Source organism: Arvicanthis niloticus, chromosome 6, assembly GCF_011762505.2.
Source record: "Arvicanthis niloticus isolate mArvNil1 chromosome 6, mArvNil1.pat.X, whole genome shotgun sequence".
Classification (NCBI taxonomy): domain Eukaryota; kingdom Metazoa; phylum Chordata; class Mammalia; order Rodentia; family Muridae; genus Arvicanthis; species Arvicanthis niloticus.
In genome coordinates, this window is record NC_047663.1 from 70,090,267 (window position 1) to 70,102,928 (window position 12,662).

Here is a 12,662-nt window from a genome sequence, read left to right on the forward strand (position 1 = left end):
TTCCTGTGTCTCTCTGGCCAGCTACTGTAGACAAATTGGTGAGCTGCAGATTCAATCAAAGACCCAGTTTCTGACAATAAGGTGGAGAGTGATGGAGACACCTGACATCAGACCTGCCCCAGAAACAAAAGGATGTAGTACTACATTAATGGTGATTGTCTTGCCACTGTCTGTACCATGTGACTTGTTGGAAAATGTCCTCAGGAGAAGATGCTGGGGTGCTCAGGGGTAGCATGTTAAATAAGTGAGCTAAGAAGTGGTCCAGCAAAGCCAGTACTTATGTGCAATACACAGAAACAATAAATGAGGCCCCAGTATCTGCAGCCAGAGAATCTGGGTGAGGGTCAGATGTGTTGATTGATCTCTCATTTCTGTGGATTCAGACTTACACAATTATAAACTCACTAAGGAAGCCGAGGAGAGACTGGCTGTTGTCTGACTGCCACGTACGTGTTGACCTCTCCCTGGGGACCCCTGCATACTTAGAAGCATCTGTTTGTGCAGTTTGTCAAGGAAATAGGAAAACAGATATTCTGAGTATAGTCACAGGAGTTGCCCTGAATGTATTTTCTGAAGAAAAGGCAGCTGTTATAACTTTCATAGGCACAGACAAAAGGAAATTATAAACAAATATCTCCAGTGAATATCTTGGGGCGGGGACCATCAGTAAATGAGTTAAGACAAAGCAGGAGAATCCTGGCTGCTGGGCTGTGTCGGTGTTATACTGTGTTCCTTGTGAGGTTGTTAATCAACACAGAGGTCAAGTCTCAGATACATCCCCAAAACTTAACTAACAACAGCAAGGAAATGAGGTCAGACACAAGTCAGGACTAATGGTTTATCTTGTAAAGATTCTCTTCCAAGCCTCCAGCAAGCCTGTCTTTTTATAGTTCCATGCAGAAGTTGCCCATCTGGTGTTTGCATGAAGAAATTCACAAAAATTTCTTTATGAATGTTTAATTTTCCTACATGAATAAAATGTTCTGACCACTACTGCTGGCTTTTAGTGAGTTTCCTAGAGAGCAGGACTCTGAAAGATGACTCGCTGGGTTGAAGGGTAAATGCTTTTAGAGGTCTCTCTGCTTGATGTACAACTTCTAGTCCCGTTTTATGCTTGTAATATTCATTTATCTGATATAACATAATCCCTTTAGGGAGCTTAATTGCTTTCATTATAGATTCTGTGGTGTTGGTTACCATTGCTACTTGCACTTGTTGGTTTTAAATAGTTTATTCGTTCCACAAATAGTCATTAAATATTAGGCCCTCTTTCTGGCACTGGGATTGCAGCAAGAAAGCAACACAGGCAAGATTTCCTGCGCTCATGGTCTAGTTAGGATGATAATACATTAGTAGAGGAGGGGAGAGGAGGCAGAAGGGAAAGAGAAGGAAGCAGTAGAGGAGGGGGAGTAGCACAGTCAGTGAGTGGCTGGAAAGAGAAAGCAGCCTAGGGCTCGGTTAGATCTGCTTTGAGCAGACTTTGAACAGATGCTCAAATAAAGCCATAGGTCTGTAACCAGGGTGTCTTCTACCAGCACCCTAGTTCCCAAGGAATGACTCAGACTTAATTATTTACCAATAAATGCCTAGGCTGTAAGCTTGGGCCTGTTCCCTGACTAGCTTATAACTTCCATAACCTGTGCGTTGTGTTGTGTTGTGTTGTGTTGTGTTGTGTCGTGTCGCGTCGAGTCGCATCGCATGTGTGCAACATGGCTGGTTACCCCTCCTCAGTTTTATGTGTCCATCTCCTCAGAGTCCAGTTGATGAATGTCCATGCCTGACTGACTCTCCAGAGTCCCTGTCTTTCTACCAGAGCTTGCATCTCTTATTTCCTCACTTTTGCTAATAGGCCATCAGCTTTTTATTGACAGTTAATGCTTCCACACAGTACACAGAGATTCGCTCTACCTAGGTCTAGGATAGTATTCTGGGCATAGGGAACAGCAAGGGCCAATGTTCTGATGTGGGGGGTTGATATTCTAAAGGGGAGAGAGCCTTGAGGGAAGAGTTCTCAAAATATAGTTCTTTCACTCCTGATGGGGGGAAAATCATATTTTCTGCTTTGAGACTTTCTACTTTTGCATTGCTTTTTTAGCCTCTCTCTCTCTCTCTCTCTCTCTCTCTCTCTCTCTCTCTCTCTCTCTTTCTGTCTCTCCTCCCATGAGTGTGTGTGTGTCATATTCACTTGTGGTGTTGTATGCATATGTGTGTGGTATATGCACTTGTGTGTGGCGTGTGCATATGTGTGTGTGACACATGCATTTATGTGTGGAGTGTACATGCGTGTGCTGGTGTGCTCACTCAAGGCCAGAAGCCACCCAGTGTCGTGCTTTATCAGTTTGCCTCATCCCTTTAGATAGGGTCTCTGAACCTGGAGTGAGGCTGCCAGCCAGCGAGCCACACTAGCTCTCTCTGTGTGACCCCCCAGAGCACTGGGACTATAGGCACAAGTGCCCATGCTCAGCTCTCTGTGTGTGCTGGGATTGGAACTCAGCCCTCGTGCATGCAGAGCCATCTCCAGGGCTCCTGTTCCTTTTTGTTAGCAATGCAGGGACTTTGCTTGCATCGTGGATATGTTAGCATTTCAGTAGTTTTGCAGTCTGTTGGTAAACACATGTAGTTATGTATTTCTATACTCCCCAGACTTAGTGCACTTGTTCAGGGTTCTTTTTTAGTCATTTCACTGTCATGCTGAGGTTCCTTGAGGCACTGGATGGAGTGTTTATTGGTGGTACTAGAGATCAATCCTCACCTCTCACGAGCTGAGCTCGGGCTTTCCCACTCTGCTATGTCTGGAGCCCATGCTTTGATGATGATTTCCTACCCCACTCCTTTATCTTCTTTCAGACTTTTCCATCAGGAAGGATCCAAAAGCTTCTTCAGCTGTTTATGGTTTGGAGTACACACTGTATTTACCTGTCTTCCTGAGTGTCTGTCTGTCTGTCTGCGGGCATGTAGTTTCATTATGTGCCTAGCCTACCCACTGCCTGCCAGAGTAAATATTTTATAATATTTGTTAAATAAATAGTGGATGACATTAAGTAGGACTTGTAGAAGTCAGGTGCAAATGTAGGTTTGAGAACTGTAACTGTATCTGTGGAATTCATACCAATGCAAACTGGAAAATTATCAGGACAGAACCAGAGGCCAACATGCCCCCACAGAGATTACAGAAGGATGGCCAGGGATGAGGAAGAAACTTGGGTCAGGGAAAAAAGGAAATCAGAAAGAATACAGCAGTGCCAAGTAAGAAAAGATAAAATGCCTGTGGACTGAGCAATTGGGAAGCCACGTGTGACCCAGAGAAGAGCATGTTCCGTGCTAAGGGGCTGTGCTGGGATGGGCTGTGTGTGGAAGAGTACAGAAGCAAGAACAGCCTTACATCCAAGCTAGACTGAAGGGAAGAAGGGAGAGAAGAGGACCTCTATTGTGTTCTTCAGGGGATGGATCTGAATTATCCTCTAGTGGAGAAACTGAAGAGATAGGAAAGAGAACAGGGTGAAGCCCAGGGAAGACAGTGAGTGCAGTGCAGAGCAGATCCCTGTCAGGTTATCTGTCAGTGGTGCATGTGCAGTGGTTGGCTGAGTTCACTTCTCCAGTCACCTGGCTCTTTCCTCACCTTTGCAGGCCTGGCATGTTGTCTTTGAACATCCTGTGTTTCTGGGAAGATCTCCTACGCTGGTTTGTAAAAATTTGTAGGTAATGTCTTTGTTTTTCTTTTTCTTAAGAGTTAAGACTTCAGAATTTACATTTAAATTAGGCATCTAAATTTAATAAAGAATATATTAAACCTTATTAAGTTTTTTATGGTATTTTTAGCTTTAAAAAAACCTTTTAGCAATTTTGCAGAATAACAAATGCTTTATTTTTTTTCCTCACTTGGTTTCTGAAGTACATATAAACAGAAGAATTTATAAAGCATATGCTATTTGACACAATGCATATTCTGTTACACCCTTAATAAATTAATGCTTTACTATTTTTTCTTATATAAATACTCTAAGATAAGTTCCATTTAACAGATAAGGAGCCTGGTACACACAAAGGTTAAGAAGCCTTAGTAAACTCACACAGCTAATAGTGGTTGAAGTCAAATTTGAGCAGGATAGATAATCTGGCCCCAGAGTTATTACCTAACCACTATACCCTCCTGCTTTTCTCTGTAGTTGGTGATGATGAAAATTAGTGAAGAATAAAGACAGCAGACACCCAGGTCCAGAACCTAGACCAAGAACAAGCATTCTTTGCATGGTCTAACCTCTACTCAACACTGACCACTATTCTAATTTGTGATAATTTCTGTATTAGTCACAGCTCTCTAGAGAAACAGAAGGGGATTTATTAGGGTGGTATACAGGCTATGGTCCAACTAGATAGTTCAACAATGGCTCTCTTGAAAGAAAGGCCAAAAATCCACGGGTCTAGGTGTATCAGCTGCTCTTCAATCTGTATTAGAATTCCAAAGAAATAGGTTCTGGTCCAGCAAAGGAATGCCCTGGCAGTAGGATAGATGAGCCCTTAGTGAGAGTGAGGGCAAACAGGCAAAAGCAAACGCTTTCTTCTTCCGTGTCCTTTTATGTGAGCTGCCACCAAATGTGGCCCAGATTTAGGGGAGGGAGCTCCTACTTCAGATGTCCCAAATTTGTCTTCCCACCTCAAATGATCCAGTCAAGTAACCCCCCACCCCCAGACATGCCCAACAGTTGGGTTTTAGTTATTACAGATGTAGTAAAGTTGACAACCACTCTAGCCATCACAAGTCTATTCTTTGTCAACTTGACACACAATCACATCATGGCCAATTTCCAAATGAAAATGATAACAAGGCCATAATCCCACTTAATAAGATGTAACCATCCCAACTATAACCATAAGTGTATTATAGGCAGCAATGTCCCCTGAGGAATGCTCAGTCTTTTAGTATCTCATAATTTACATATGATAACCATTAATATTATCTCAATTGATATTATATTACATGACAAAGAAATTTAAAAACACAAATATCAGTTAATATATATGTATATATGCACAAACTCATCCTTAAAAAAATAGGAAAGAAACACTCATGTCAATGGCAATTTGTTTTCTGTCATGTGGCCTAACTACCCATTTTGTATTTTTTCCACCCTCAGCAAGCACCTCAGCAGGTCTTGGTTCTTTTCCTGGAGAAGTGATCCATACCTTCATTCCTAAGGGTCTGGACTTTGTCATCCTGCCTGTGTTGGGGTGTTTTAGTTTCTCACTGACTTTAATCACAAACCATGGTAGCACCAAGAGACACCCTAAAGGATTTCCTGCACTCCAGGCTTAATCTTTCTTACCTCCATTGTAGAGAAGCAAGCCAATTTCTCTCTGGTAATCTGGAGCAGTTGCCCCTCTAACACTGTTCTTCCTTTCTTAGCCTGTTGGCTTCAGAGGATCAGAAACCCAAAGTGGCCAGGGGACAAGACTGAGTTTCCAGTTCAGTGGAGTTTTGTTGTGTCCTGGCAGGATCGCAGCCTCATCTGGAACCAAACTTCCAGGCCAGCAGAACTTAAGGTCATAGGATCAGGATGCAAATTTTTTCAAATGAATCACTAGGGTTGATGAGTGGGACTTTTCTCATTTCCACCTCCCTTGATTCCTGGGCCGGTGAATCCTGACTGTGGGGTAAACTGTACTATATATTGGGTGAAGATTAAAAGCATAAACCTTCTGGAGAGCCCTGTTCTAGCCATCCAGGCTGATGCTACCTAATTGGCACTGTAACTGTGTCTTCAAAAGGCAAGCCCATCATTCTATCAGGCCAGCTGCTTAAGGATTATAGGTTCCATGCGCATAGGCCCACTGTCACACTTCTCTGGCTATAAGTTCCTTGGTTAGAACCAATGCTATATTGAATAACATGACAGTGAAGAATGCTTTCTATCAGTCTACAATGCTACTGCTGGCAGCATTCCATACAGGAAAGGCAAACCTGTAATCAGAAAAAGAATCTATTCCAGTAAGGACAAAAATGTTGCCCTTTCTATGAAGAAAGTGGCTCCAATGCAGTCAAGTTGACAATCAAGATCAGCCACCACAGTTCCCTTTTCTGGCTCTTCTTTGCAGTGGCACCATTTGTCTGTGCTAAAAGATTTCCCCCTGCACTTTTTGTTGGATTCTGGGTAGCAATTCACATATTCTCAAAGAACTTGAACTGGATAATTGGATGCTGCCAGAGTGAACTGGAGCAAGAGACAACTGCCAGCTCATATTGCTTGCTGACACCACTAGATAAACATGTTCTGCAGAGTTATTCAGGGCATGTATCTGGTGGTAACTCCTACTTGACTTTTGGTTTTTCTGTTTGTTAAAGCAGGTCAGCACGGAAGGGGAAAGCCCTGTTACATATATTTCTTGCTTCTATGCCTTTGGCTTACTGTTCCCCATGTTAATCTCTGTTATGTTAACTTTGATTGACAGTCCTAAAGCTGGTTCTCAGATTGCAGTTTCCTGTCCTCATTCCTCAATGCCTCCTGGACATTTTGTCTGTGATACGAAATGGAGTCTTACGAATCTGAGCAACTCCAAAGTCCTTTCTTCTGCTCAGTTACCTTTAGCAGTTCAACAGATTCTCTTCACCTTTCTCCTCTCAGCACAAATTCTCAACTTCATAGAAAAAAAAATTAGGAAAGAGTAGAGATATTTAGGCTTATTATATTTACGAGTGGAACTGTCTGTTTAAAAGTTAAGAAGAGAGGCGTTTAAAACAGCACCATCCTCCATTAAAAGTTGTGAGCTTCAAATGTGTTCTGTTCTTTATGTTGTAGATGAGGGTATTCTCTAAGGGCCGTTTATAAATAGTGTCTTACTCTTTATCGATTATATTAGATCTGTAAAATCCCATACACAAATAAACAGGCAAATCATTAAGGTAGTGTTAAAATTCACAGTTTAAACTGTCGTGAATGACTCAAGGGACAACAATTTTTTCATACTTTGATATTTTATTAGATTGATTTGGCATAGAGTTGTAAGAAACTATTAGTGAGAATGCAGGATGGATACACATCTTGGTTTCTTTTCTAGTTGCTCTAACAAACGAACATAGGGGAGAAAGAAGGTATTTCAGCTTACAGTACCATCATGGCAGAGAAAACACAGTTAAAGGAGACAGAGACCGCTGGTCACATGAATCCAACAGAGCTATGAGTGCATGCCTGCTATCACTCAGCTGGTTTCACCTTAGAAAGGATTCTCTGCCCAGGGAGTGATCTCATCCACAGTCTATACGGGTCTTCCCACGTCAATAAGTGTAATCAAGATAATCCCTGACGGGCATGTCCTTAGGCCAACCTAACCTAACAATGCCTCATTGAGGCTTCCTTCCCAGATAAATCTAGATGCTGTTAACAATGCCAATGCTCAGAACCCCACCCCTGTCAATATGATACCAAAACAAATCACTTTTAAGCATAACCTACCCCTTGTCTCCATAGGCTAATTACCGTGTTATAAATGTATGTAACCCAACTTTCAGATATTTCAACAAAATATAAAACTAATGGCCTCTAGCCCAGTCCCTGATAGAATCCTTGTTTCCTTGTGAAACAAAGATCCTTTATCTCACTTTTGTAAGCTCTCCCCAGAATGAGTTAAGTTCTGATTCTTGCATTCAGTATACCAGACTCTTCCACATTCTAGCCACAGATGTGTCCAAAGGCAGAAGAATGACACAGTCAAGTATACACACTAACAGTCCACTTCTAGTACAGATTTCTAAGTTACTTCTCTGTTGCTGTGATAAACTACTCTGACAAAAGCAACTTAAGAGAGAAAGTGTTTATTCCACTCAGTGGCCCCTGAAGTCTACTCACAGTAGAGAAGACCACAGTGACAGGTGGCTGAGGGAGCTGGTCACCATACATCTGCAGTCAGAAGAGGACAGTGAATGCATACTTGTTAGTGGCCATCTTCCTATCTATCACCAGCTTATACAGGATCCCCTGCCCAAGAGAAGGCACAGGTGATCATTCTCACATCAATTAATAGAATCACAATAATCCTCCATAGGTCAACTCAATCTAAATAATTCTTCACTGAGATTGCCTTCCCAGATGACTCTAAATTCTGTCAAGTGGATTAAGTAATCATCAAAACATATCACGTCATTCTCACCTGCTTTCCCTAGCCAGCCTCTTCTGTGTATTTTCCCCTAGTTCCCCTAGTTAACGATTGATCCATCCCTCCTGAATGAGCTAGCCCCTTCCCTCCACTTCTCCAGTGGATCTGCCACTGTCTTAGTTCTTCTGCTGTTGTGGACTGGTACATTGTTCTTTACCTTTTGATTGCTCTAGGAATTGTAGAACTATGTTAGAAATTTCTTCAGTGCCCATAACAGTTATTCTACCTTTATTCTCCTAGGACATCCACCACATGTAGCTTCTAGTCACTTAGCACAGGAATCAATGTGCATCTGAAGTTTTACTTTATTGCAGGCCGGGAGACAAGACTTGAAACCAGAGTCAACTCCAAAGTCCACCATTACTGAAATTTTGCCCAATGGGGTCATAATGGACAGGGAAGATCTCTGGCATTCAGCTTTGGGGGCTGTCTGGGATCCTACTTGTTGGTTAGAGGGGCAACACGAAAGATATCTGTGCCAAGTGACAGTGGCCCAAAAGGAATTTAATAATGAGAAGAGTGTGTGCAGAGGTAATAAAACTGAAAAATGTTCCGTTGAGCGTTCGATGCTTAATGTACCACAAAGCATTCCTGTGAAAATAAGACCTCGTAATTGGGATTCATATGGAAAAGATTCTAAACACAATTCTGAGTTAATAAAAACTTCAAGAATGTTTGTACAAAAGAAAATATATGAATGTGATGAGTGTGGGAAACCCTTCAGCCAGAGTTCATCCCTGCTTAAGCACCAGAGGATTCACACTGGGGAGAAACCTTATACATGCAACGTATGTGACAAGCATTTTATTGAACGCTCCTCCCTCACTGTACATCAAAGAACTCACACAGGAGAAAAACCCTACAAATGTAATGAGTGTGGGAAAGCCTTTAGTCAGAGTATGAACCTTACTGTTCATCAAAGAACTCATACCGGAGAGAAACCTTATCAATGCAAAGAGTGTGGGAAAGCATTCCGTAAGAATTCATCCCTTATTCAACATGAAAGGATTCATACTGGAGAGAAGCCCTACAAATGTAATGATTGTGGAAAAGCTTTTACACAAAGCATGAATCTTACAGTGCACCAGAGAACTCATACTGGAGAAAAACCCTATGAATGCAACCAATGTGGAAAGGCCTTCAGTCAAAGCATGCATCTTATTGTTCATCAGAGAAGTCACACTGGTGAAAAGCCCTATGAATGCAGTGAATGTGGGAAAGCCTTTAGTAAAAGTTCAACTCTCACTCTACATCAGCGAAATCACACTGGAGAAAAACCCTACAAATGTAACAAATGTGGTAAGTCCTTTAGTCAAAGTACATACCTTATAGAACATCAGAGACTTCACTCTGGAGTCAAACCTTTTGAATGTAACCAGTGTGGAAAAGCTTTCAGTAAAAATTCTTCCCTTACTCAGCATCGCAGAATTCACACTGGTGAGAAACCTTATGAGTGTATAACCTGTGGAAAGCATTTCACTGGAAGATCATCCCTAACTGTACATCAGGTTATACACACTGGAGAAAAGCCCTATGAGTGCACTGAATGTGGAAAGGCCTTCAGCCAAAGTGCCTATCTTATTGAACATCAAAGAATTCATACTGGTGAAAAGCCCTATGAATGTGATCAGTGTGGGAAAGCTTTCATTAAGAATTCATCCCTTATAGTCCACCAGAGGATACATACAGGAGAGAAACCCTATCAGTGTAATGAATGTGGAAAATCTTTCAGTAGGAGTACAAACCTTACAAGACATCAGAGGACTCATACGTGAGAAAAGTTTTCACCAACTCCTTCATTTTGATTGATCTTTTGATACTAATCAGATGTCACATTGATATAGATACTTTGTAAATATAACTAATGTGGTAACCTTTTAGTTGAAGTACAATATAGCATACCAGGTAATAAAACCATAGTGAGTAACCATATGAAAGTGATGAACACTTGATTCAGATCTGAGTGAACTTCAGATTTGTGTAGCTCAGATGTAAATGATGAAGACATAGGCTAAAGATAAGCTCTGTGTGTCACACTGGGAAATCATCACAGAGTTCACACTGAATGGATCATGTGCTAGTGATTAACTGGACAGCCAAAAATCTGGTTGAACCCAGTTCTAACCTCCCATTTGCTTGAACAAGTCACAGTCTCTTTATCTGGTAATGAGAGATCTGGCATATAGAAGGTTTATAGGAGCTGTATTAACCAAAATGCCCAACACGAAAATGCAGGGAATTTTTTGGTAATTGCTGTTGTATTTGCTATGGAGTATTTTGGGGTGTTTTAGGTTAAAGTTTTCTACCTCTGACTCTTATTGTCCTTCGATCCCTAAATTTCTAACTCTCTTAAAATGTAGGCTAGTGGCTTCTAGGTGGCAGATAAATTGTGCATATTTTAATGCCATAGCATGCTGTTTTGAATTCTCAGCTAATAGTCATTAAACTGCTGATAAATAAATGTACTATATTTAGATGACAATGTGACTTAAATATTGTCTCTAATTCCCTAGGAATCAAATACATATCATTGTGTCTTATTGGACAGACATGGAAATGCAGATGAATTAAATACAGATGAATTGAACATTAACTGTGCTGGACAGTTTTATGTCAACTTGACACAAATTAAAGTCTTCTAAGAGAAGGAAATCTCAATTAAGAAAATGCCTCCATAAGACTGGGCTGTAGGCATGCCTGTAGGGCATTTTCTTAATGAGTGATTGATGTGGGAGGATCCAGCCATTGTGGTTGGTGCCATCCCTAGGCTGATGGTCTTGAGTTCTATAAGAAAGCAGGTAGAACAAGCAGCACTCCTCCATGGCCTCTTCATGAGCTCCTGCCTCCAGGTTCCTGCCTTGTTTAGTTCCTGTCATGACTTTCTTTGGTGATGTACAGTAATATGGACATGTAAGCCAAATAAACCTTTTCCTTCAAAAGTTGCTTTGGTCATGGTGTTTCATTACAGCAATAGAAACCCTAAGAAACTAATAGACATAGGAATTAACAAATTAATAAAACCTTTGCAATTCAAAACCTACTCAGAACTGCCACAGTAATAGTTTACACATCATTATAGTATTAGATTTATTAAGCATATATTGACTAAGTCCTAAGAGATAGATTTTGTGGGAAAATCTCTGCAGGCTTTCTGGATTTCAAGGACTGTTTAGTTCAAGAGACATCATTCATAAGGGTGAGTTTTATGGCCTAGAAAAATGCTCACGGTTTGGGGGGAGGAGAAGTCTAGGAAAAACAAACAGTATTGAGGGATATGGGAGGAGCTTGGCTCAACAGTTAGCAAAAGATTACCAGGTTGTAAACTACATTTCAGCATTTCAGGAGAACAGACAAATATCTTCTCCCTTTGGAGAGAGAAGCTTGGCTTCTCCAGTCTTATCTCAGGGCTTATCTGTGTGCTTATTTTTTGCCCTCTACAAGATATAATGAAAAAACTAAAATTAAGTTTATATTTTTTCAATTTTTCAGCAGCTATGAATGTGGCAGTGTGATGAGAAGAGAAATGATACCAAAATGATAATGACACAGGACCCAGAAAAAATTGCCAACTGGTTAAATATGACTATTTGAACAAGAGGAGTCTAGAGTGATTTGAATTTCCTATCTTGTTGAGTTGGATTTTGTAATTGTAAACATAACATATCGTGTTTTGTGGGACAGTGATTAAGGCAGAATTTAGCAGAACTATTGACGCTGGAGTAGTGCACCTAAGCTTTGAAGTAGCCTTTTGTCAGGGATTGTTACCTGAGATTTTATGTGATTATTCTTTTGAAGGATTCTCAGAGCCTGTGTATATCTTGGTCTCCAGACATGCTTGGGAAACCAGGAAGTCTCATATGGCTGAGTATTACTTGGATGATAAAAATTGCTTACATGATGGCTCTTTCATGACAACCGATAAGTGCCTGAGAAGAGCTTCTAGGAAGCTGTCAGTGTTCAGCCCTTGAGGAACTGATCCCCCTGGTGCTGAGAAGCCTAAATCCATCCTGCAGTGTCTCTCTGTATTTGATCAATTGTCTTGCATAATGCAAAACGCCCCCAAGTGATGGTCTTAGTTTGTAAGTGTTCCTGCTTGGGTGAAATTGTATCATAGGACTCAGAAAGAAGCCCAGGAACCACACAGCTATGAAGTGAGAAGGTATCTCAATGGTAGGGCATCCTGAGACATGGAATCCTAGGGACTACACAACCCTTGGGTTTCCCAAGGAACAATTTCTCAATGGAAGGGCATCTTGAAACATAGGAGCCCAGGAACCACACAGCTCTGAGTGGAAGATTCCTCAGTAGAGGCAGTGTAGCTCCCAGGGGAGGGGAGCCCCAGCTGAGCTGAGGCGTTCAGGAGCCTCAGCTCCACTCCCCTTCTTCAATTCTTTCCTCCTCTTCATTGCCTCTTGGCTTCTTTGGATGAGAGGCACACCAGGCAGTCCATCTCATAAAAAAAATTATTTGAGGGCCCATGGAGATGAGGGATGAATTAGGAGTGGCTACTTCTG

At 41.4% G+C, this 12,662-nt stretch overlaps 1 protein-coding gene across 12 annotated transcripts in view; it reads left to right on the forward strand.

Annotated features, from left to right (window-relative positions):
- LOC117710171 (zinc finger protein 354B) overlaps positions 1-11,087 on the forward strand; it is a 36,275-nt gene extending 25,188 nt beyond the window's left edge. For 7 of the 12 annotated variants that reach the window (XM_076936906.1, XM_076936903.1, XM_076936907.1 and 4 more), the window contains 3 exons: positions 3,628-3,695; positions 5,405-5,541; positions 8,463-11,087. In XM_076936906.1, coding sequence (XP_076793021.1) covers positions 3,635-3,695; positions 5,405-5,541; positions 8,463-9,923 — 1,659 coding nt within the window. In that variant the 5' untranslated portion in view covers positions 3,628-3,634 and the 3' untranslated portion in view covers positions 9,924-11,087. Of the gene's footprint in view, positions 1-3,627; positions 3,700-5,135 lie in introns of those variants that run through there. The other 5 variants (XM_076936911.1, XM_034504850.2, XM_034504854.2 and 2 more) reach the window with 5 other exon arrangements.
- Positions 11,088-12,662: the final 1,575 nt, after the last annotated feature.